The sequence below is a fragment of the Peromyscus maniculatus genome, chromosome 16 (assembly GCF_049852395.1).
Source record: "Peromyscus maniculatus bairdii isolate BWxNUB_F1_BW_parent chromosome 16, HU_Pman_BW_mat_3.1, whole genome shotgun sequence".
Classification (NCBI taxonomy): Eukaryota; Metazoa; Chordata; class Mammalia; order Rodentia; family Cricetidae; genus Peromyscus; species Peromyscus maniculatus.
In genome coordinates, this window is record NC_134867.1 from 13,891,606 (window position 1) to 13,916,572 (window position 24,967).

Genomic DNA, 24,967 nt, shown 5'->3' on the forward strand with positions numbered 1-24,967 from the left:
TAGAGAGAAAGACAAAGATGATCCTCTGCTCTTACAGGGCACACTCTCCCTGGGATAGGGACCCACCCCTATGACCTAGTTTAAAGCTCTAAGGTCTTCTTCTATCACCAGACATTTGAGGCTGGATAGGCAGTCTGGGAGGAGTCACGACTGAGTTCACAGCACGGCGTCTGCAGTTATGCTTACATAAGCGTCCTGTGTCATCATCAGCCATTAGGCACAGCCATTCGGAACAGAACATCTCATTCCCAGGTTTCCACTGGAGCCGAAGGAGGCGGCCAGGCCATCTTCTTCCTTCACTTATCTATAGTTAATGAAACTCCTCAGTAGTGGCTCATCTACAACGAGAGGCTCATTAGACTGTCTCTGTCACCTCCCCCGTGACTCTACCCATTGTCCTTCAGGCTCAACTTGCCTTGGTGTTGACAAGCAAGGCATGCATGTTCTAGGACATGTAGGTGGCCAAAAGATGAAGCCCTGCAGATTACAGACACCACTTAAGGGCCCCTACTGTGCCTGCCTGGTACTACGGAGGAAAACTGGCTGGAGGGCATTTTGATCCTGCCCTTCGCGGAGGCGCACAGGCCCACGGTACTTCCCTGACCTGAGTCTATTTTCAGGAGAAGCTGGATGAGAATCAGTTTCATTTGATCCAGAAAGTGTGTGAGCTCATCGGTGAGGTGAGAGCCGAAGGGATTGCCAATATGAAGCAGCTAAAGAAAACCTGGGGCTCTGCCAGACCTGACGAAGAAGCAGAAGAGCACGCCGCAGCCAAAGTTCGTGACCTCACGCCGCGTTTCTCCCTAGCACCCAGCCCCCCCATTGGCCCGCTTAGCATCCCGAAGGGGTCTCCCCAAACCGCTGTAGCAGACATTTTAAAGGGACCCTGGGCCAGGGCTCCTTATGGTCACGTCTCATTTGGGAAGGCATGTTTCTGGTGTTAGCATCCGTTTCCTGGCGTTAGGAGCCCTGCCCTTCTGGGAAAAGGACCGAGAGTGGCCATCTCTAAAAGTAAGCCCTCTTGGCAGGAGCAGCTGCGCCCCTTGGAACAGGACAACAGCAGCAACCTGGCTGCTCTAGTGTGCAAAGCGAGGAGCCTGGGCCGCTGGCGCCTGGCTGTGCAGGAGGCTCGCCTCAGAGGTCAGCTGAGCAGGGCGGAGAAGGTGAGTGTTGGAGGGAGGCCCCTCCCCGCCCCTCCCCGCCATGCTCCTGCCTGAAGACTGGGCGCAGCTGCCGCGCTGGTGGCAGGTGGCCGGTGGCCCAGCCATGCTAAAGGATCTGGCAGTTGGCAATTGATCAACAACCCCCTCCCCCAAGACTCACACACACACACACACACACACACACACACACACACACACACACACACACACACACGAGAATAGGCAACCTTAGAGCCTTGGGAGAAATAGAAAACAGGCAGATCCAGCCATGGAGATGAAAGCATGGTGCCTATGTGGGGGTAGGGGGTGGGGAGGTGTTTTTTTAAAAGGGCTTGAGGCTACTAGCTTTGGATTTTGCCTGAGATAATCTGAGGGGAATCTGCTTTAGACACATCCAAAGCGAAGCACATTATCGGGAGTAGTTTGGAAAGTTGCACTTCCTCGAAATCTGGGTTTACTCTGATCTGTGGCGTCATCCATAACCAAAGTCACACAAGCCACGGCCAGCCAGAGCCCCGGTCCATGGAAGTGTTGAGGAAGGGCCCACCGTGAGCTGTGGGCTGAGACGTGAGACTAAAACCATAGGAGGGAGGCTTACTTCCTGCCTCCCCGGGCCTGCAGGAATCCGCTCACAGCAAAAGGGAATGCTCGAGAACCAAGCTAATGGCAGCGCAAGAAGTGCATTTCCTTCAGCAGCAGCTGCTGGCCGCGCGGCAGGCCCTGGCCGAAGCTCAGGCTGACAACAGGAAGCTGCGGCGGCAGCAGGACACCCAGGTATTTAGAGCCCCAGTTAGGCAGTCCGAGCGTGGCCCTGAGAAGGGACACTGTGAAGGGACACTGTGAAGGGACACTGTGAAGGGACACTGTGGCACTGGGAACAGCCACCAGAGCCTCCCAGTATCTAGAATACCACTGATTTGAGAAACTCTGGAGTCAGTTCCCAAAGAAACTCGGGTGGTGGTGGCGGCGGCGGCGGCGGCGGCGGCGGCGGCGGCGGCGGCGGCGCACGCCTTTAATCCCAGCACTCGGGAGGCAGAGCCAGGCGGATCTCGTGATTTCGAGGCCAGCCTGGACTACCAAGTGAGTTCCAGGAAAGGCGCAAAGCTACACAGAGAAACCCTGTCTCGAAAAACCAAAAAAAAGAAAAAAAAAGAAAAAAAAAGAAAAAAGAAACTCGGGACAATGGCTTATTAACATATGAAGGCAGGTGCTCCCAGCAACACAAGTACCTGCTACAGAATCTGGCTCCTCTCAGTAACACAACACACAGACACAGACACAGACACACACACCATACAGACATACACACACACCACACACACACGGACACACACACACCACACACACACCACACACACACACACACACACACACACACACACCACATACACCACACACATCACACACACACACACACACCACACACACAGAGTCCCTGAGCTTCGCTTCCCTTCTCTTCCCCCAGCTTTTTTTCCCTTATAGAACCCAGCCATTTTGGCCACGTGGTCTAGTGGCTCTCGGCTCTCTGGTCTTGTGGTTCTCGGCTCTCCGTGGTCTCTCCGTGGTCTCTCGTGGTCCGCTCTCTTGCTCCCTCTCTCTTCTCTTCCTCTCTCGCTCTCCTCCTTCCCCTCTCCTATCAAGGCCCTGTCCAGTCTTCTGGACATGTGCAGGCTACTGCTTTTTCTTTCTGCTCTGGGCTCTTCCAGATGCCTCTGGCTGTCCTGTCCCTCACATCCACAATAAAACGCTTCCCCTCCACTGTGCCTAGGAGCGGTCACGTCCACTTCATTCATCGGAACACAAATTGCAAATTGGCCTACACTTTTCTTCCTCTTCCTCCTCCCCCACTTTCACTTTTTCTTTGCTTTGTTGAGATCATCTGACTTCACAGCTTCTGCTGGCTCAGGACAAGCTTGGCTCTGTTTTCTTTCTCTAACTAGCTTCCCCAGAGATGTTTTGAGAGAAGACAAAGCCCAAGTCAGAAGCTCCCTTCCACACTAATGCTTCAGTGGAGTGCCCTGGCCTGCTCAGAGTTGAACCCGACCACTGCTGGTCCTCAGGAGAAAGGCTTCATGGCAATGCAAATGTGGCTTGTGGTTAATTTGAGTATTTGGTGGATAGGTAATTAGCGTGAATATCATCATCCAATGTTTGGTACCGAGAAAACTCCATTTCTTGACCTGATAATGTTCTGGAGGGGCATTAGCACATCCTGGCTTTTGTTATGGTTTGTTGTGGGTTCTGGTTCCTCTGACTGATGTCTCAGGGGTCGAAGTAGAAGTGCCAGGTGAGCCAAGATCCTTGGGTTCCTGCTGCTTACCCTGGGCCAGACAGTCAGGCTCTCGTCCCCAGGGCCCGAGAAGCATGGCTGCCTCAGCTGCCACCCGGCCTCAGCTGCGTCTGTTGCTGCTGCTGATCGCTCTCTTTCCTGCCTTGGCCTCTCCCTTGCTGCAGGCTCAACTGCTGAGGGAGTTGGGACACAGAGTGACTCAAGACTCTGTCACTCGGCAGCAGGTGGAGAGCATAAAAACATCTGGCCTGGAGAAGCTCCTGGAAGACGTGGAGCAGAAGGAGCACCAGCTGCAGCTCCTGACGGAAGAGGCCGAGCGGGCTTCAAGACTCGGGCAGCTGCAGTGGAGGAAGATGGACAGAGACCTTCAGCAGGTGAGGCCTGCAGAGTGCAGCCCGGGGCTGTGGGGCCTGCAAAGTGCAGCCCGGGGCTGTGGGGCCTGCGGACCTGGGGAGCGCTCTCCACTCAGTGTCTGCTCTCCAGGCCTCTCTGCTGCCCTCACTGCAGGCTCTCCTGCTCTGTCAGCTCTAGGCACACCAGGAAATGGTTCCCTACACCACCCTGGGGCAACTTACACTTCACTGTTCCAGGCTCAGAATTCCAGTGCCCTCATGACATCCCTGAAAAACAGGTTTCCACAACTCTAACCTTTGAACTGTGTGGGGCCTTTTAGAAAATTATGAGCCATAATCTGGGAAAGGAGCAAGTATCTGAAAGCTGTAAGAAGAGGTTTTTATTCAAGTGTTTCTAGAAATGCAGAGATAAACATGAAAAGTGAAAGTGATTTGCAGACATAGTTTTTATAACTCCACCCCCTAAGGGAAATAGAAAGGTTATTATAATGCAGGTATGGATTAATTCAAGCCCCAGTAAGCAGACTAGAGAAGGTAATTCAATAAAACCTGACGCAGAAGGTGCTTTACACATATCCACGGGTGAATAAAGCCTTTATTCATTCACCAGAGATAACAAAAGACAGAAAAGCAATTTTAAAATTAAATTGAACTATTATTGGTCAAGGGTTTCAAGGGGTCCAGGAGAATTAATCTGAATTGAGGGAACGCTAGACAAAATATTTTGAAGGGATGGGAGATGAGCTGCGGCAGAGTAAAAGAAAATTAGAATTCCACAATTATGAACTAGGCATGGTGGCTCATGTCTAGAGTCTAGCACCAGGGACACTGAGGCATGGGAATTGTCATGAGTTTCAAGTCAATCTAAGCTACAAAGAATGCCAACAAAAAACTTTCCTTTTGAGACTTGGTTCTGGTCAAGTGATGGACAGACAGTTCTATTGGGACTGACTTTCGCTGACTCTTACAGGGGAGCTCAGCGAGAAGTCCCTGGGCTTCTCCACCCCAAGTGGCAATTCTCAGCCAGCAAAAGGCCACCAAGAGTCCCCCCCTCCACATACCCCACCATGGTCCATGGCCAGCAGTGGCTTCTTTGGCCAACCCTAACCCATCTCATCTGCATGTTTTTATCAGAGGGCCTCTCTGTATAATAATCTCAGGAGGTTCAGGATTCCAGGGAGCTTGCTTCAGGCAGGCATCCAATAATAACCTTTTGGGTAACTCAGGAGGTTGCATCAGCCCAGGAAGCTACTTTTTCTCCCAAAGTTAGAAAACAATGATCCAGGTACTAACCTCATAATGACTATTAATTAAAATTCTGCTGCCAAACCAGGAGGCTGTGGCGCATACCTTTAATGCCAGCACTCGAGAGGCAGAGGCAGGAGGAGCTCTGTGAGTTCGAGGCCAGCCTGGGCTACAGAGTGTGGTGGTATTGTGTTCCCCCAAAATATTGTGCACCCTAATAAACTTATCTGGGGTCAGAGAACAGAACAGCCACTAGATACAGAGGCTAGAAAATGGTGGCACTCACACCTTTAATCCTAGCATTCCAGAGGCAGAGATCCACTTGGATCTCTGAGTTTAAGGCCACACTGGAAACAGCCAGGCATGGTGATTCATGCCTTTAATCCCAGGAAGTGAGCCTTTAATCCCAGGGAATCATGGCAGAAAGATATATATATAAGGCATGAATACCAGAAACTAGAAGCATTTGGCTGGTTAAGCATCCAGGCTTTCAAGAAGCAGTTCAGCTGAGATTCATTTGGATGAGGACTCAGTCTTCCAGTCTGAGGAAACAGGATCAGCTGTGGAATTGGCAAGGCGAGGTGGCTGTGGCTTGTTCTGCTTCTCTGATCTTTCAGCGTTCTCCCCAATACCTGGCTCCAAGTTTGTTTTTATTAATAAGAACTTTTAAGATTCCTGCTACAACAGAGTGAGTTCCAGGACTACACAGAGGAAACCCTGTCTTGAAAAGGAAACAAACAACCCCCTCGAACCCCCCCCCCAAAAAAAAAATCCTGCTGCCTCGCCCTTTGCTCCCCAGCGGCTGACTATGAGGAGAGGTCTGGTGCCCACATCCTTCAAACCTGCCCATAGGAAACTAGTTACCTGTACTGTATTTTCCTATCCCTGAGACAAAGTCCCGACAAAGGCCACTGACGGGAGGAAGGTTCCTTTGGCTCACAGTCTGAGGGGACACAGCCCATCGCGGCAGAGAAGCCGAAGGCGGCTGAAGTGTTAGGCTGCTGGTGACCTTGGCTTCCCCATCAGGAAGCAGAGAGGGGATGAGAAGCAGAACCAGACTATCAAATACGACTCCCGTGACCTCCTTCCTTAAAGTTCCAGAATCTTCTAAAACACAGCCTGGGCATCAAGCATTTAAACACGTGAGCCTATGGGAGAACTTTGACGTTCAGACGATAATCCTACATTAATTCTTACTTAGTGACTGTTGTTAATTGTTTAGTGGCAGAGATTCTGAAGGCAGTAAAATAAATATTTTCAGGTTTTTCTCAATAAGCACACATGTCCTTCAAAACTGCTGGCTCTTTCTGAACTACCTCCCCCCACCACCACCACACACAGCCCTGTGTCCCTGGGTTTCTCCACCCCAAGTGGCAATTCTCAGCCAGCAAAAGGCCACCAAGATCCCCCCCAACCCCCCTCCCCAACCCCGGCCATGGCCAGCAGTGGCTTCTTTGGCCAGTCTCTAACCTCCACCTCAGGGACGACTAATAACTGACTGGCTTCAGACAACACCCCTTGCCTGTACTGTGCCTGGAAAGGTCACTTAGGGCACAGGCCTTGGAACCATGCCCCAGCTGTAACTGGGTGGGTGACTTTGACATTCTTCATGGCTTTTCTGTTAGTTTCTACATCAGCGCAAAGGAGACAACAATATACTTACTTCATAGGTTGGGAGGAAGATGAAAACTCAAACCCTGGGACAGGGACTGATAGCCAGCTTTCGGGGGAGGGGGAGGTCAGTGTTTACGGTCGTGATGGGACCGTGAATGGAAGGCAAGCCTCAGAAACACATAGACAGACCTGGACTCAACCTTCTCATGGACAGAGTGAGTGATTTTGGCTAAGACGTGGTATACAAGGAGGGTCCTTAGTAAGCCTGCCTCTTCCCTCTGCTGGTACCTCTCAGATTTCCTGAGTCCTGACTTGGCTGGGGAACTCCTGCTATGCCTCTTCCAGGCCCCACCCCTGGAGTATGAGGGCCAGACACTCACAGCTAGCAGTCACAGGGCTATGGACCTGCTTTCCACGACAACACCATGCTAACCTGAAGCTCTGATGAGCTACTGAGATCTGAACTACATTTGGGGGAACCCCACACACAGGGTCAGCTTATGGCCACAGTTACTGGTATGGAGGACTTTCTGTTTAGATTTCAAACACACAAGACTATATTTTTAAGTTTTCCCTAGAGGTGGGCTAGGGGTGTATGTCAGCTCACAGAGGGCTGGCCTGGCGTGCATGAAGCCTTGAGTTGGACCCATAGCACCGTTTAGACAGCACATGACTGTGATCCAGCACTTGGGGGGCAGATGCAGAATCAGGAGTTTGAAGCCAGCCTAGGCTACATGAGATCCTGTCTCCAAAAGACAGACAGACACACACACACACACACACACACACACACACAGAGAGAGAGAGAGAGAGAGAGAGAGAGAGAGAGAGAGAGAGAGAGAGAGAAGGAGAGAGATTACCATAAACTTGATGGTTGACAAAAACATTTATTTATCACACTTGAGTCTGAAAATGAGGTCTTTACCAGATTGGTTCCTTTTAGAGGTTGTAAGAACAAAATCTGTCCCGTGTCCCCTCCTAGTTTCGGGGGGTGGCTGGTAACCCTCGGATTCCTCCCTTCAGAGGTCCAGCCCTCCAGTTTCTGTTTGTCCTGTGGTGCCATTGTTGTCATAGTTCAAAACAATCAGGGGCTGGACTTCAAAATGCCTGTGATTTGTGCAGATGAGGGGCACTCTGGATCCTTCCCTGGCCTGGCCAGGGGATGCTAGGTCACTGTGCAAGGGGAGAGCTGGCCAGGGAAATGTTATGTCTGCAGGAAGTAGACTTTTCTCAGGACCTTGCCGGCAAAGGCCAAGCTGTGATGCAGATCGGGGAGAGGGCCCCTCTTTCCTCTGCTTAAGCTGTCCAGGGGCTCATGTGGGCTCCTTGTGTAGATGCTGTGAGCTGGGCTCGAACTTCCCTTTATCCATCCAGTGGAAAAGAAAAATGTTAAAAACAGTGGGTAAAGGCTCTTGCCTACATATTTGACGACCCGACTTTGATCCATCAGAGCCACATGGGTAAAAGAAAGAACCGGTTCCCACAAGTTGTCCTGACTCCCACACAGGCCCCCTGGCATGCAGGTGACAGACACAGACACATGGACACACAGATACAAATAGGTAAATAGATTAAAAAAGAAAAACAAATTTGTCTTTAAAGAAGCATAAAGTTGTAAATGAGCTCCTAGCAATTACAAAGCAAGGATTCCATGGATGGATTCTGGTCTTCTTTATTATTTAATTTAGTTTACTTTAGCTGTTCATTCTCAGGAGGACAAACTTAGGCCTGAGTTCAGCCTATGTGGGACTCTGAAGACCAACTGCTCATCATGGGGTAGCCTTGGACCCCCACTCTCCCTCAAAAGTCACCCTGAGCCGAGGGAACTAAAGAAAGCACCGTGAAGTCTTCCCACTTGCCTCCCTCTCTCCTCAGATGAGAAGCCGGCTTGCTCAGGAGCGCAGTGTGAAGCTAGATGCCTTCCAACGTGTGCGGGAGCTTGAGAGTCAGCTTCATGACACGGAGCAGTCATCTCTCCAGATGGGCTCCCCAAGCGGTAAGCGCACCCTCCTCTGGCTAGAAGAATCACCCAGTCTTGGGGGCATGAGTCAAAGTGGGGCCTTCCTGACTCCAAGACTGAGTACCAACCCAAGGCCAGGGAGTGGGCTGTCCATGAATGTGGATCGAATGAATAACATATGGATAAAACCAAAACCAAAAGAACTACTTCTCTGATTTGCACGAAGTTATCTACTTAGTTCATTCGGTCACAGCTGGTTAGAGCGTGTAAAATACCACCTGAAGAACGTTAAGCGTCGCATTGCTTCTTGGAGCATCTCAGTGATTTGTGGTACCAGTGACCACATTTCTAAGGTGTGATTCATCAAGTACATTATGATTGTTGGGTGCTGGGAGCCCAGGGGCTTCTGTGAAGATGTCCGTCAGAGTAGCCCTCTGGACAATGTAGACAGTGGGCAGCATGGCGTCAGACCCCAGAACCACTCTAAACTGGCTTCCTCCTCTGTAAGGTGAGTACTGTATACGTTCCAGATTGGTCATAACCATCACCAAATGTTGGTGACGGTGCTCCGGTCATCGCCAGGATCAGTCAAGCTCCTCCTTTCCCAGCTGTAGCATAGATTGGTTGAGTGTGCAGGCTTCTGAGGGGACCACCAGAGCCCTGTCACTGCTGGCCATGTGACTTTAAGTAGGTTAATTGATCTCCACACAGGAAAGTGCGAATGCCTGCCTCCCAGGCTTGTTCTACACATTAATGGAAGAACACGCATCTGACACTTAGGGTAATCTCTCGTCAGTAACTGAACAAGATGGGGACTGCAGTTTCATACACGTGTTTAGTTCTTTATCTGCGTTTCCTTTTGGCTGCTTGCCAAATGAATGAGCTGAGAGAAAGCAGTCTTGCAGAAGCAGACACAGTCAAGGGAGTTGAGGCTTACTAAGAGCACAGCTGGACTGTCCCTGAAACCCATGGGGCCCTCCTCCTGCGGGCCCTCCTCCTTCGGACCCTCCTCCTTCGGGCCCTCCTCCCTGCCTCCGCGCTCGCCTTGACCTTGCAGCGGGTTCTGGTGTCGTCCCTGCTGCACCAGCCCTAAGATGGAGTCCCTGTTGTGACCACCGCTGCCGGCCAATTCCACATGCCTTCTGCTATGGACCTTTTCTTCCTCTTCCTTCCCTCTACTTCTCTCCAAAAGATGTCTTTGTAATCCCATCTGGGGAATGTCTCCCCGAGAGCTGCCATCTAGGACCCTCAGTAGCTGCACATTTATGGAGAAGGGCCAGAATGAGGTAGTCAGGAGGTCCCTCCTTTCTAAGATTGAGTTGGGGGCGGGGCTCTTTTCTGGTAGAAGTTACTCCAGGCTTCAGGTCTAGCAGATCCCCTCCACAATTTGTAACTGGGTCTGTGGCACCCCACACATAGGAAAAACAACAAAAAAAAAAAAAAAAAACCGAGAATTGAATCTTTAAACTGTGCTTTATTCACGGAGCCAGCGATCTGAGAAGATAGTGAACTAACACGGTAGAGATCTGTCTTCGGTCTCATCACAGCCAGCGGATTACATGGGGGGGGGGGAGCAAAGGCAGCCAATCACTGCAAAGTTTCCCCTTGCCCCTCTGGTCAGGTGATCGGTCTCTCCTTTGAGGTCTGTGGTGTGGGTACTTTTCTCCTTGTTTCCTCTCTGCAGGAGGCGGGTTCACAGACACAAAGGCCAGCAAGTCTTGCCTACTTAGATTGAAGGTTAACTCAGAACAAACAGACCATTGACAGTGTGCACCCAGAGATTCCTTCCTGCAGAATGGACGTACAGATGTGCTCTTGAAGCAGGCAGGCACAGGGCCTGGCATCCCTCCTCCTCCTCCAATAATTCACTTACAGCCTAGCCACTCTACCTGCATGTTCTGTGCGCACACCCCTCTTCAAACATTTTCCCCAGCAGCCTCAGATCTCCTCCCACATGAGACGACACATACAGTAATGCTTCTCCACCCCTAACAACAATCAAACGCTAAGAGTTTCTATTTGATTGTGTTCTCAATATATTCCAGTATGAGACAGGCCGATTCAGTGGGTGCATGCACAGTAAGTCAATTGCGCCCTCAAAGTCAACTTTCGGGGAGATTACACATCACCTTACGCTTATGCAATTGGGTGTGCATGTGATGATAAGATGCATGATGGGAGAGGATGATTCATAATAGGAGAAACGATGATATGACCTAATCTCTCAGTCAAAATAGAGAACCATCCAGTCTGTGCTCCTTAAGAACCAGCCTCCTTCTTGAGCCCTCTAAGAGGGAATCTTAGACAGTAATTGGGGCCTTGGGGTGCCCTCACTCATTTGGCTGGCTGTCAGTTTTGACAGGGGACCCCTCTCTCGTCTGTGCTTCGCCTTGTTTGGAATAAAGCTGTCTTGCTACTTTCGAAAATCTGTGTCATCCCCTATTCCAATCCTTCAAAACAGAGCCCAAGGACCTGGAGCTCCCTGGCCTGAATTCCCACCACAGGCCGGGTGTGGTTTGCCTGGGTGAGGGGGGTGGTCCGTACAGTGCAAGGCGGAGAGGTGGGTGGAACCCTGAAGGGGTGGAGCCTAGCCTGGGATCCCTTGTCACTGGGGCCAGGCCCTGGTAGTTCCTGTGGAGCCCCTTGCTACCTAGGTGTTGGGTTTCACGTTTGTGACTTTGCTGAGAGAAGAATCTGAAAAGAGACTCAGAAAGATGAAGGAACATTTTGTTTGAACTTGAGAGGAAAGGGGCAACAGGGCTTATAAGCAGTCCGCGTCAGCAACAGCCGAGGAAGGTGATGGAGGAGAGAGAGCCTTCTGAGTCAGGGTCCAAGGCGTTCTCAGCAGCAGAGGTCAGGGCAGAGGTCAGGAAGTAGCCGCAGGGAACATGACCGTGCGGCTGGTATTCAGGAGAAAGAGTAAGGCTGTCAGTACAGGGGAGGCATGCTAGGATTTTGGCCAACAAAGTAGAGATTAAAAAGAAGGAAAACAAAGTTTTGGGTTTGTTTTTTTTTAGTTAGAACTTAGAAAAGCAGGCAGGCTGAGTGTGAAGATTTATAAGCCCTGCACTGGGGGAGCGGTCTCTGGTGTGTGTAAGTGGACAGGTCCTTCCTACAGAGGTAAAGATCCCCTTCTGTCTACATAGCATGTCTGTCCTGAAGAGTAGCCTTCTGGCCAGCCGGCTGACAGGCCCATTCAGTTTACTTCTTAAGGGAAAAGACAGTACAGCGTATACTTTGGGGTAGCTTTAGAATGGCATTTCTCCAGCCATGGATGGAGGAAGAACTCAGGTCCTATTGTTATGACCAGGGGGAAGTATTTTCCTTTACTCGGGCCTCAGCAAAGTCCTATCGCCTTCTCACATGGTGACTGAAATCTTAAGGATGAACAAAACTGATTACAAGATGCGATCCGTTTTCAGTGGCCTCCAAGCCTCCTAATGTCATCCACTACCTAGCAAAGGGAAGCCTCGGAAGGCTTTGGAAGGGCAAACCTGGCCCCCGACTCCCTCTCTGGCTTCAGCTCCCTGTTCCCGTAAGCTGTCTTCCCTCCCCGAGTGTGATTCTGCAAGGCTGGACAGTTGAGCGCCCATCCACCTCACCCACCCCTCCCCACTTCACCCCCCTCCCCACCTTACCCCCCACCTCACCTACCCTCCCCACCTCACCCACCCTCCCCATCTCCTGATCATGGACTTTGATCCTCTAGAACTATGAACCAAATCAATCTCTCTTCTTTCCAGTGCTAGCCTGCCTCTAGTACTTCATTCTAGCCACGGAAACTAGACTAATCACAGTGTCCCTTTTCCTTCCTGGGCCACCCCAGTGGACAGGATCCCCTCTACTCCACCTTCTCAGGAGTCGTGAGCAGTCCCCTTCCCTTCCTTTCTCCACACTCGTATTTCCTGTTGGTTGAGGATCCTTGATGACAGTTCTCTAGGATGTATCACCCAGAAGGTATCTTGCAACTAACAATTGTGTATCCATCATGTATGAGTCAAGACCATAAAATCTACTGAAATAGAAGCGTCATTGAAGCTAGGTTGATGGCTGTGATCCTGGCCTACAGCCCCAGTGCTCAGGGAGTCCCAACACCGAAGGCAGGAAGGACTGAGAGTGAGATCAGGCCAGTCTGAGCCACACAAAAACAACAGCAGCCAAACAAACTTGAAAAAACCACCTCTCGGGACCAGACATTTCTTCTGCTACTAGCCAGCCCCTTCCTGCTCATAGCCAAGCTTCTTAAAATTGAGTTACCTGTAATCACTCTTGTTCCCTTTACCTAATCCACCCTCCAGCTCACATCCATCAAGGAGGGGAGACAGAGACACACAGAGAGAACACTGTGGTTGCTAATTTTAACAGTTTAGAGACGCTTTCTAATCGACTACGGTGAGTCTTCTACTAGAGGGATTCCAGACGGCTCACGAGTTGCCATTCTCAATGTGCGACTTCTACTTCATGGCTCAAAACGGCTGCTTAAGCTTTCTAGCCAACAGGAAGTAAGAAAACTAAGCATTCACTGCTCTCTTAAAGGGCACTTCCTGGACGTTACCTAGGACCATCTGGAGTCTATCTCATTAGCTGACGTTTAGCCCAGAAGACTAGAGCATCTAGCTTTTATTGCGGGACACTGAATGTGTGACACAAAGTTGGGGCCTCTATTACTAAGGAAGCAAAGGAAGGCATTTAGGGACCAAGTACAGGTTTCTGCCAGGTCACCAACCATCTGCTTTTTAACCGCCACCTCTTCACTGCTGCTGATCTTGCCAGGCTCACAGAGTCCGGTGTCTCTATGTGGATGGGCATTGCCGAGTTCTCATCATTTCCCTCCGCAGTATTTGAAGCAGACGATCTCGTACTTCCAAGCTGCCTTTCCTGCTTGCTTTCATGCCATTGGCTCTTGGGGCAGTCCTCTGCTTTCTCTGGCTGCTGCTTCTCAGTCCCTTTTTCTTGTTCTTCTTCCTCCCATAGCCAACCTCTAAGGAACAGAGCCGTTCAGAGCTGTGTCTGACCTCTTCTCACATTGTTTCTGAGTGATGAGAGCCCCAGATCCCATGCCTTTAATCCTTCTTTGCCAAGTCTACATCTGCAGCTCAAAACTGTCCTCTGGGGCTGGAGAGATGGCTCAGTGGTTAAGGGCACTGGCTGCTCTTCCAGAGGACCCGGGGTTCAATTCCCAGCACCCATATGGCATCTCATGATTATCTGTAACTTCACACAGACATACATGCGGAAAAAACATGAATGCACATGAAATAAATAAATTATATTTTAAAAAACAAACAAACTGTGCTGTGTGCTCTAGACCTGAATATCCGATGTCTACTGGCTGACTGCCTCTGCTCCAGTCTCTGGGTTACAAGTTCAACAGGTGAATTAGGACCCATCTGCAACTCCTTCCCCGATCTGACTCCTTTGGGAGAGAGGTGGTGTCTCAGCAAATGGTACTGACAAATAACCCGTTGAGCTGGGCAGTGATGGGGCACACCTTTAATCCCAACACTCGGGAGGCAAAGGCAAGTGGATCTCTGTGAGTTCGAGGTCAGCCTGGGCTACAGAGTGAGTTCTAGGAAAGGCTCCAAAGCTACACAGAGAAACCCTGTCTCAAAAAAAAACAAAACAACAACAACAACAAAAAAAAAAAGACAAAAAAAAAAAGAGAGAAAAAGAGTTGACCTGAGTCAGAACCTGAATGCTATTCTTCCTTTTCTGTGAATCTGGTTAACCACATCCTATTAATGAGAATAAACCTCAGTCTACTCACATTTACCTCTCAGAGATCAAATCTCCCATGATCTCCTTTTCTCTCGGTCCTGTCATCCCCTGGCAAAGAAAGGGACATCTTCACTTAAACTCAGTGTTTACGTTCTAAAAGTTTGTAAGTTCCATCTGGCTCTGTACACTGCAACCAGAGGTCTACTTTATTTTCTTTATTTGTTTCTTTACAGGGTTTATATTCCAGACCCACTGCTCCCTAAACTCTGCCTCAGCATTATCCAGATGTTCTCACCAACGTTTTCCACGGGCTGATCTCCTGGGCAGCAAAATGGCAGGAAGGATTCAAAGACCGAAGACTGTGAGCGATGCTAAGCTTGCGTAGACACAGGAAACAATGAAGTCATGTGCACCCGGTGTTACAAGTCTAGGGTGATGTCAAACTTACACTAGAAAAATTCTACATCCGAATGTTAGCTAGGTAGTTTGGATCTGTTTTACACAGTTCTAGTGTTGAAATGAGCCTGAGGACACCTTCTGGATTACAACTCACTCAATGGCTCTGGGAATCAGTACCAGACAGAGCCTTGCTGTATTCTCTTTGAGTTTCTTCTTTAATCATCTACAGTAATTATTAGTATCCCCCCCACCTCCATCTTTTATTGATTGATTGTTTGGTTTCTCACGCGTATGTCATATACATATCTGCGCATGTTCCAGCATGTGTGTATGGAGGTCAGGGGACAAACTGAAGTTCTCTCTTTCCACCACATTGGTTCAGGCCATCAAGCTTGGCAGCGAGCACCTTTACCTGCTGAGCCCTCTTGTGGATCCCCAGACTTTCCTTGTGTTGTTTTGATTGACAGAGCGATTTTGCAACTGGTGGTCTAGTTCTGGATGGAAGTTCATTGCAGCATTTAAAATACACAGTGAAGGAAGGGTAGGAAGAAGGTGGGCGTCAATGAGGCCTTACCCAATCAGAGCCATGCTACTATGGTTACCACTCACTCCACTCCTCAGTCTGTGCAGTCATCTTTCCCTAAAATGTGAAATTCTAGTAGTTGTCCTTCAACGTTCATGAGGAGTTGGTTCCAGCACCCTCTGAGTCCCAAAGTCCACCGGTGCTTCAGTCGCTTACATAAAATAGTGGAGCGTTTGCATATGATCTACACACCTGTGTCTGTGGTGTGACTTCCTAAGCAAGGGTAGGAGACAGGACAGAGAAACACGGACGGGCAGGGGTGTACACGTGACTGTGGTACGTACACAGACGATTCTCTGAAATCACATGCAGTGCTGACACAAAGAGAATGCTAAGGAGTGTGTAGGTTGTTCCAGGCTGGCACGTCTTCTCTTCCTCACCTGGAATGCCTTTCACTGGTGGACTCATCCTTGACCTGTTCCCTTTATGACGAGAAGGCCCGCGGCAGGCTGCCTCCAGACAGAAGCAGTGATGTCAGCCTCAGCCGCGGCAGCGCCCCTCACTACGTTATAGGGAACCCTTCGCCAGCAGGGCAGTGGTGGCACATGCCTTAATTCCAGCACTCTGGTGGGGGTTTGCAGAGACAGGCAGATCTCTGTGAGTTTGAGGCCAGCCCAATTTATGGAGTTAGTTCCAGGACAGCCAGAGCTACACAGAATTACTTTGACTCAAAAAAAAAAAAAAAAAATCCTTTGCCAACTTAAAAAAATATAGCTTTATCAACTTGATATTACAGGTACCAATTAAGCACAAAAAAAGGACTGATGAGGGTTTTCTACCCAATGTGGCTGAAAATGTTCAGCTTACAACTTTGCAAGTCCAAACAGCTCCATCCAGGATTTCATTCAGACCTGATAGGTAATCTTTTTGTGCGTGTCTGTTTTATTTCTGTGTGCATTTAGATGGATAAAGATGACTCCAGCTCTATTAACCTTTTCATCTAGCTTTTCTTCTAGGCATGTGGCAGACAATATTGAAGAACTGAGATGAATTCATCTTGAGTGTCCAGATGAAGCCAGATTTGGTCCCAGATCTGAAAATATTCAAGCACTGGTTTGCATCCTACAAGCTCTTTCTGGTTCCTGGCTGCCCACTTGTCTCCCAGTTTCAGTTTTGAGTAACAGGTAGACAGGGTGGTCCAAGAGAGAGGGCCTTGGTGCTGAGCTGTCCTTGCTAAGAAGTGAAGACCCAGGCCGAGTGCTGGCTCATTTGTTAAGAGGCTGGCTGCTCTTAGGACCCCTGTTCAGTTCTAGCTCCCACATGGCAGTGCACAGTTATCTGTAACTCTAGTTCCAGGGGATCTGATGCCCTCTTCGGGCCTCTGTGGGTACTGGGCATGCAGGTGGTACACATACATACACACAGGCAAACATACACATAAAATAAAAACAAATCTTTACATGTTATTAAAAAACATTACAGTTCAATAAAAATTCATTCAAACAAATTTCAAAGCATTTTTATTTTACTTAAATGTGTCATCCTTTCTTAATAGTCTTATTTCTTCCTGCAAATGCTAAAACTCTTAACTTTATACATCTTTTCATAAAAAAGATTTATTTTATTTTATGTGTATAAGTGTTTTGCATGCATGTATGTATGAGCACATTCATGCCTGGTACCAGAAAGGTCAGAAGAGGTCATCAGATTCCCTGGGACTGAAGTCGTAGATGGCTGGGGTGCTAGGAATCAAACCTGGGTCCTCTGCAAGAGAAGTGCTCTTAACCACGGAGCTAATTCTCCAGTCCACTTTAGTAAAGTCTTAATCCAATTCCTTTCCTTGTTCAGACTAGAAAATCTGTCTTGGGTAAAAAGAGATGAATGGATCAAAATAGACCAAAGAAACATATTTACATGTTTAAGTCTATACATTGCCATAGTCGGATCTTAAATGTCTCCCAAAGGCCCACTGGGCTGATAAGATTTTTGTCAAGCTGACTCATGCTAGCATCATTTGGAACAAGGGACAAGCAATTGAAGAACTGTCTCCATTGGATCAGCCTATAGGCATATCTATGTCTTGATTAACGATGGATGTGGGAGAATCTAAGCCCATTGTGAGCAGTGCCACCCCTCAGAAGGTGGTCCTGGATTGTGTCAAAAAAGCAGGCTGAGCAAGCCATGGAAAGCTAACCAGTAACCAGTATTCCTCTGATTTAAGTTCCCGCCTTGGCTTCCCTCAAGGAAGGTCTGTAACCTGTAAGCCAAATAAATGGCTTCTTCCCCAAGTTATTTTAGTCAGTGCTTTAACAAAACACCAGAGAGGCAAACTAAGGCGGCCACTCTCTAGGGAACTGAAGTGAAGGCTATCCACTTTCTACTCTGTCAAAAACATAAACATTAAAAATGGATGAATTTGTACAGGCTTCGAAGGAGCAGAGGGTAACAGAGGAAAAGTTCTGACAACTTGTAGCAGGGTGGCCCCAAGGGTGTTTCAGGCTACTTCAAAGATGGGTGCAGTTGCTGAAGAGATCAGCATCAATAAAAAGATGCTACATGGCTAGCCATCCGTGTGGACGCTTGGTCACTGAGGAGCAGAACTCTGAAAGGATTTGGATTAGGTGGTGTGGCCTTGTGGAGCATGCCACCATACTTCCGCCCATGATGAGAATGGACTAAGCCTCTGAAGCTGTAAGTCAGCCCCAATAAAAGCTTTCCTTTACAGGAGTTACCATGTCATGGTGTCTCTTCACAGCAGCAGAGTTCTGACTAAGACGGTGGTGAGGCTGACTAAGCATTCGCGTGTTGCTTCCACGTGAGTGCTATGGATCTAAACTAGGTCCTCACACTTAGTCTTGTACAGTGCTCACCTGTAATCCCAATGCTACAAGGAGGGGACAGGAGGATCCCAGGAACTCGCGGGTCAGCCAGTCTAGCCAATCAGTGAAGGTCCAAGCTCACTGAGAGATCCTGTCTCAAAAAATAAAGTGGAGAACAATTGAGAAAGACATCTGAGATCGACCTCTGGCCTACACACACACACACACACACACACACACACACACAGTACTATGGAATGTCATGAAGAGATACCATGACCATGGCAGCTCTTATAAAGGAAAGCATTTAACTGGGGCTGGCTTACAGTTTCAGAGGTTAGTCCATTTGACAATGGCTCCCCGCCTCTCATGGCGGGGAGCAGGGCAGCATGCAGGCAGATATGGTGCTGGAGGAGGAATTGGGAGTTCTACATCCAGATCCATAGACAGCAGGAACAAAGCGACTCTGGGCTTGGCATGGGCTTCTGAAATCTCAAAGCCCATCCCCAGGGACACACTTCCTCCAACAAGGCCACACCTCCTAATCCTTTCAAAGAGAACCACTCCACGGTGACCAAACATCCAAGTCCATGAGCCTATGGAAGCTATTCTCATCCAAACCACCACCATGATGAATAAGGCAACCGCAGGTACTTGGCAGTGCTGGCAGAAACATGGGCAAGGGAGGCAGTCCTTATCCAGAATATGTACCTGTGTTAGTGAAGAGAAATTTCTGGCCCCTTCTTAATGAAAAAAAAAAAAAAAAAAAAAAAAAAAAAAAAAAAAAAAAAGCTTAATATAATCAGCCTGCTGCCAGACACACAATTGTTTCCCATAGGGTTGATACCTACTTGGTAAACTCCAGGCAAATGAGAGACTGCCTCAAAAAACCACCAGAACAGACATGAAGCAGATGTGCACATTTGTAATTCCAGTTTTCCTACAGTGAAATGGGAAATGGAGACAGGAGAACTTGCAGGCAAGTTAGATGTGTCAAAGATGGGCTAGATCATACCCTGACTGGTTAGCTATGCATAACTCTTGCCCACTGCTTCAACCTAAACCTCGTGCCAAGACTCCAGAGATGGGCTTTGGGCAGGGAGGAGGTATCACTGTATCTGTTCCTCTTCCCAATGTGGCCACACTGAATAAATCTCCCCTTTACTATTGTTTGTTCAACCGCCTTAAAGACAGGTGGCTAAACCCAGCTTACTGGGGCTGTCAGGGTCCAGGCCTTTTCTCTTAATTACTGATAACATCGGTTACAGCAACAACAAAAATGTAGCTAATACAAAAAATGGGTACCAAAAGTGGAATTGATGTTTTAAGAAACCTGACTGTGATTCTTGGGCCTTCAACTGTTTTGTGGGAGGAATGTTGAAGTTTCGAGCTGTGGACTACAGAAGCCCAGAAGGCTGTCAGCACAGATTAAGGGGTGAATTCTGGTGGGGGATTGGAAAACCGGAGTACAGATGGAAATGAATACAGTAACGCCTGGGCTCACGAGGTTTCAGAGGGGAACACGGACTCTTTTGGAAACTGAGCTAGAAGTCATTTATTATCCTTCTGGAATAGAATAAGTAGGCATTCTGCCTATGTCTTGAATAATTGAATGAGGCTGAATTCAAGAGTAATGGACTAAGTAATTGTCTTAGTTTTTGTTCTTCTTGCTGTGAAGAGACACCATGACCAAGGCAACTTATTTTTTTTTAAACAAAAAAAATTTTATTAAGATATTTTCTATTGATTTTACATACTAACCCCAGATTCCCCTGTCCTCCCTCCTCCCATCCTCCAGTCCTCCCCCACAATCCACCCCTCATTCCCGCCTCCTCCAAGGCAAGGTCTCCCATGGGGTGTCAGCCAGGACCAAGGCAGCTTATAAAAGAGAGCATTTAATTGGAGATTGCTTACAGTTTCAGAGGCTGAGTCCATGACCACCATGGTGTGGGGAGTGTGGCAGCAGGAAGGCAGGCATGGTGCTGGAGCAGGAGCTGAGGGCTTACATCTGATTCACAAGCAGCAGGCAGGGGAGTGTGCGTGTGTGCGTGCGTGCGTGCGTGCGTGCGTGTGTGCGTGTGCGTGTGGGTGTGGGTGTGCTGGGCCTGACGTAAGCTTTTGAAACCTTAACGCCCACCCCCAGTGACACACCTCCTCCTCCAACAAGGCCACACCTCCTACTCCTTCCGAAACAGTCCACCAACTGCTAACTAAATATTCAAATATATGCGCCTATGAGGGACATTCTCATACAAACCACTGCAGCTGTTTAGCCCTGGGAATTTCAAAACTGTCTAACACCTAGGCTGTCAAATAGAATATGAAAAGTATATAGTTTGTCAAGGAAAGGGGTATGACCAAATTTAAAGATGCAAGTAAGTTTGGTACAGAGAGAGCAGCTGTATTACTCAAGAGATTAGTGCCATAAGAGAAATCTTGCGTTCTGCACTGGGACAACAGGAATGGGGGTCTAAAAGCAAGACCCCCTCCTCCCATGAAGACTCCATTTTGTGAAAACGCAAATTCATTTGAAAGGAGAGAACTTGATATGAGCACGTTGTTGAAGGCGATCCCTGCCGGAAAGTGACCTAGGCTGGGATCATTACAGCTGTAGTGGAAAGAGGCCAGACTACATCTCAAATTTGTGCAGAACTTAGCAGCACTGTCCACAGCAGCGGTTTTAAAGACAAGCAAAATGCAAATGATGTGGTACATGAAAGCCCACACCAATGTTCGAGGAACTGGCTGCTGAGGCCAGGCAGTGCCTTCGAAGGTTGGATGACCAGCAAGGGGACCAAGAAGCCGTTGAGTGAAGCTGTTAAGATGAAGCTTAAGTTGCAACAGAGAGCTGTTTTAGTTTCCTGTTACTGTGATAAAAACTGATCAAAAGCAACTTGGAGGAGAGGACTGGACCTACAACTTTCGGGTCACAGCCCATCATTAAGAAAAGGCAAGGCATGAACCTGATGTATAAACCACGGGGAATTGCTTGCTGACTTTCTCACAGGTCCATGCTCGTTAGCTTTCTTAGACAACCAGGACCATCGGCCCAGGGAATGGTGCTGCTCACAGTGGGCTGGGCCGTCCTACATCAGCTAAGACAGTCTCCCACAGATATGCCTATAGGCCAATCTGATCTGGGGGATTTCTCAATTGAGACTCCCTTCTTAGTGACTCTAGGTTGTATCAAGATGACAATTAAAGCTAAGGAGGACAAGACTGTGATATTGGAGATATACAGCAATTTCTCTCACTTAAGCCTCCCTAAGACACAAGAAGTTCCAACTTGATCTGTTCTATACTAGAGCATTGGTTTTCAACCTGTGTGTTGTGACCCCTTTGGGAGTCGAACAACCCTTTCATAGGGGTTGCATGGCAGATATTCTGAATATCAGATATTTACAATTCATAACAGTAGCAAAATTACAGTCACGACAGCAATGAAAATAATCTCAAAGGTGGGGGAGAGAGTAAGTGAGAATAGATACAGTCTCCCTTGGTTTTCGTAACAGCAAAAGTTCAAGAGAGCCCATGTTCTCCTCTGACTACTTGGGAGGTAGAGACATTGGATCAGGAGTTCAAGCCAGCCTCTATACAGTGGCTTGAGGAGCCTGGACTCATCAGATCCTGTCTCAAGAGAGAATTACGTTTTAACTTTCAGCTATTCAAGTCATACAGAAATGCATGTGTATTGATTTTTTTATTGCTGTGAACAGCTGACAGAAGCAACTTGTAGGGATGGCAGGAAGGCGTGGCAGCGGGAACTGTAGTTATCGGTAGATCACACCTTGGGATGGTAGGAAGGCGTGGCAGCGGGAACTGTCTAGTTATCGGTAGATCACACCTTGGGATGGTAGGAAGGCATGGCAGTGGGAACTGTCTAGTTATCGGTAGTTCACACCTTGGGATGGTAGGAAGGCGTGGCAGCGGGAACTGTCTAGTTACCCAATCAGAAAGCAGAAAAGGGAATACAGAAACACATTAGATTTTCTCCCTTTGGGGGGTGGTAGGAAGGTGGCAGGTTTGAGACAGGATCTCACTTTGAAGCTCTGGCAAGAAACTCAGATCTGCCTTGCTTCTGCTTCCTGAGCACTGGGATCACATGATGTTGGTGTGCACTGCCATTCCTGGCTCAGGCTTCTTTTTCAAACTACTTTTATGTGGGTCTTCCCTCCTTAATCTCTTTGGAACCTCATGTCCCTTAGGTAATTCTAAAGTCCAGTCAGGTTGACAGGAAGTTAACGGTCACAAACTACTTATCAATAAATCATTACATCTCACCCTTGGCCCTCATAAGCTCATGGGTACCCCATAAAGTAAGATGAATGCAGTCCAACTTCAAATGTCCAATGGTCTTAACAGTATGAATACTCTATTTTATAAAGTCTGTTCTCAGACTCTTGGATCATGAGCCCTGTAAAATCAAAACACGGTACATACTTCTAATACACGCTGGCACAGTAAACCCTCACGTTCCAAAGGGGAGGAATGGGAGGATAGCAAGGAGAGACTTGACCAAAGCAAGACAAACTCGCCAGGGAAGGACTGCAGCTCCACGCTCAGTGTCTGGAGCTGCTGATGACATCTGAGCTCCAATGGGCTTGAGTAGCTCTGCTTCCTTCCAATCTGGCAACTGCAGTCCACATAGCCTCTTTTGGTCCATCCCCACTCCATCCTGTAGCTTTCTTTGGTGCAGTGAGACTTCTTGGGTAGATGTGAACTAAGGCCTATTCACCCCAGATGGTGCTGATTATGTCAAAGTTCAACCCGGAGAAGCTGTGGATTGGGGAGTTATTTACAGGAGAATTGGTGATGGGTTAGAGTGAGACCATAGATGGCTCAAACACAGCTGTATCGCCTAACAGCCAACTCCAGCTAGGGTGCTGACTCACAAGAGCGGCCATCCTAGAGCCCTGTGTGATGTGCAGACAGCTGACAGTTGGAGAGCCTCCCTTCTCCCCACTACTTACAGCCTTGGTGGGGGTCAGGTGATGTGTGTGAATCCTGTACGTTTCAGGAACTCAATGAGACTTAAGTTCTTTCCTGTTTCCTGAGAGCCTCTCTTAACCTTTCCTAATGCTGCAGCCCTCAACCCTCTCTCTCCCTCTGTCTCTCTGTCTCTCTCTCTCTCTCTCACACACACACACACACACACACACACACACACACACACACACACACACACACACACAAAACCTAAGAAAGTGGCCAAAACATAGGAGAGTGGTTTTCAAAGAACTCTTAGAAAGAAGCTGTGTCTGTGGAGACTGAGTACTGTGGAGTCTGGAATGCTGCAGATCCGGAGGCTAATTACCTGTCTTGGCCTAGCTCTAATCCTCTGGAAGAGCCATTCTGAGCCCACCTGTGTTGGAAAATCCTGTGACTAATAACCTTTCGGCATCTGTTAACTTACCAGACCACTAGCTTCCAAGCCCAAAGCTAAGAAGGTCATCACATAGCATCTATAGAAAACTTCCCCCATCTCACTGTAACCACCTCTGATGTAGCCGCTGTGAGTTTTAAACTTCCCTTGATTATGAACCTCTTTGTTCTATAAAACTTCTTAAAACCACTTCCACATTGGATCACGGAATTCGGGGTAAGCTAAATCTGTATTTCCAGGCCATGGTCACTCAAACTGGCTCCCGAATAAACTATTTCTTATCCCCTTAAGATGACAGCTGTGGTGTTGGCACACATCAGGTAGTGGACAAAACAAGAGCCAGCCTCCTGTCCTTAGTTTCTCGGGAGCCCAGGTAGAAAGCAGAGGACCTGCAAGGTGAAGAGGCAAAGAGGAAAGTCAAGAGATGAAGGAAGCTTCTGAGGCTCCCACGGCGGTAGACCAGAGGGAGCTGAAGTGATACCAAACATGCTTCCGAAGAACAATTATAAAAATAGGAACACAAAAACATCCTGTACTTCCCAACTTACATCTGGCATCCAATAAAAATTTACCAAGCATGCATCAAAACCTGAAACCACAACCCACAGTGTGGGCAGAAAAGTCAACGGAAAGTGACCCAGATGTTGGCATTAGCAATTCTATGCAGACGTTAAAAAATGACTCTAATTAAAACCCTACACAACTACAAAAACAACTCACTATGTAGAGAAACACACACACACATATCACATTAATACTGGAAAATGCTATGGAACTTAAAGGGGCAATTTTAATTATTCTAGTATGGAACACAATGGGCTGTGGATCCATTTCTAGCAACCTCTATAAAACTAGAGTCTTCATCAAAGCAGAAGGTGTGGACCCCCACCAAAGGTTGGACATCTTCCAATGACGAAAACGCAGACCCCAACAGCTCAACAGATCTCCAAACACAAGCAACAAGGAGAACTGTAACAGCCCCCAACCATCAATTTGCTCGAACCCAGCAGCAGAGGCAAACATGTACGGAACAAATGATGCTAACAGACTTGTCATCATGTCCTATGATGTCCTTTTCACGTGAAAAGACAATGGATCAAAAATTCATAAATACATATGGCAAAAAAATAGCAACCTTGGGTTCCACATTCAAATTTCCTAAAAAAGCCAAGTAAATGACTACCCATCATCTATAATGAATATGATGGTTTTTACATTTGTACTAGGAAAACAAAATACAAATTAAGAGGCAAGATACACAAAAGGTGGATTTGCCAACAGCTACACTAACAAAAACTCCAACATTACTAAATTTAAAAGTGCTAATATATACCCTTTTAAAGACCCAGCCCCCAAGGGCTATCTATAATGAGCACAGACAATGGGGAAAACACACAAAACCTATTTCACTCTCTATCATTAATCTCAGTGTTTTAGGAAGGTAAGCTATAGTTCTATGTAATTACCAAATGATAAGGCTAACATGGAACTGGAGGCCTC

At 48.0% G+C, this 24,967-nt stretch overlaps 1 protein-coding gene across 2 annotated transcripts in view; it reads left to right on the plus strand.

The window, feature by feature from the left end:
• LOC102904867 (uncharacterized) overlaps positions 1-17,992 on the plus strand; it is a 184,374-nt gene extending 166,382 nt beyond the window's left edge. The window contains exons 41-48 of one of the 2 annotated variants that reach the window (XM_076552390.1): positions 621-776; positions 1,029-1,163; positions 1,785-1,937; positions 3,618-3,827; positions 8,541-8,661; positions 14,577-14,704; positions 16,062-16,183; positions 16,270-17,992. In XM_076552390.1, the coding sequence (XP_076408505.1) occupies positions 621-776; positions 1,029-1,163; positions 1,785-1,937; positions 3,618-3,827; positions 8,541-8,661; positions 14,577-14,704; positions 16,062-16,183; positions 16,270-16,315 (1,071 nt within the window). In that variant the 3' untranslated portion in view covers positions 16,316-17,992. The remainder of the gene's footprint in view (positions 1-620; positions 777-1,028; positions 1,164-1,784; positions 1,938-3,617; positions 3,828-8,540; positions 8,662-14,576; positions 14,705-16,061; positions 16,184-16,269) is intronic. The other variant, XM_076552391.1, reaches the window with a different exon arrangement.
• Positions 17,993-24,967: the final 6,975 nt, after the last annotated feature.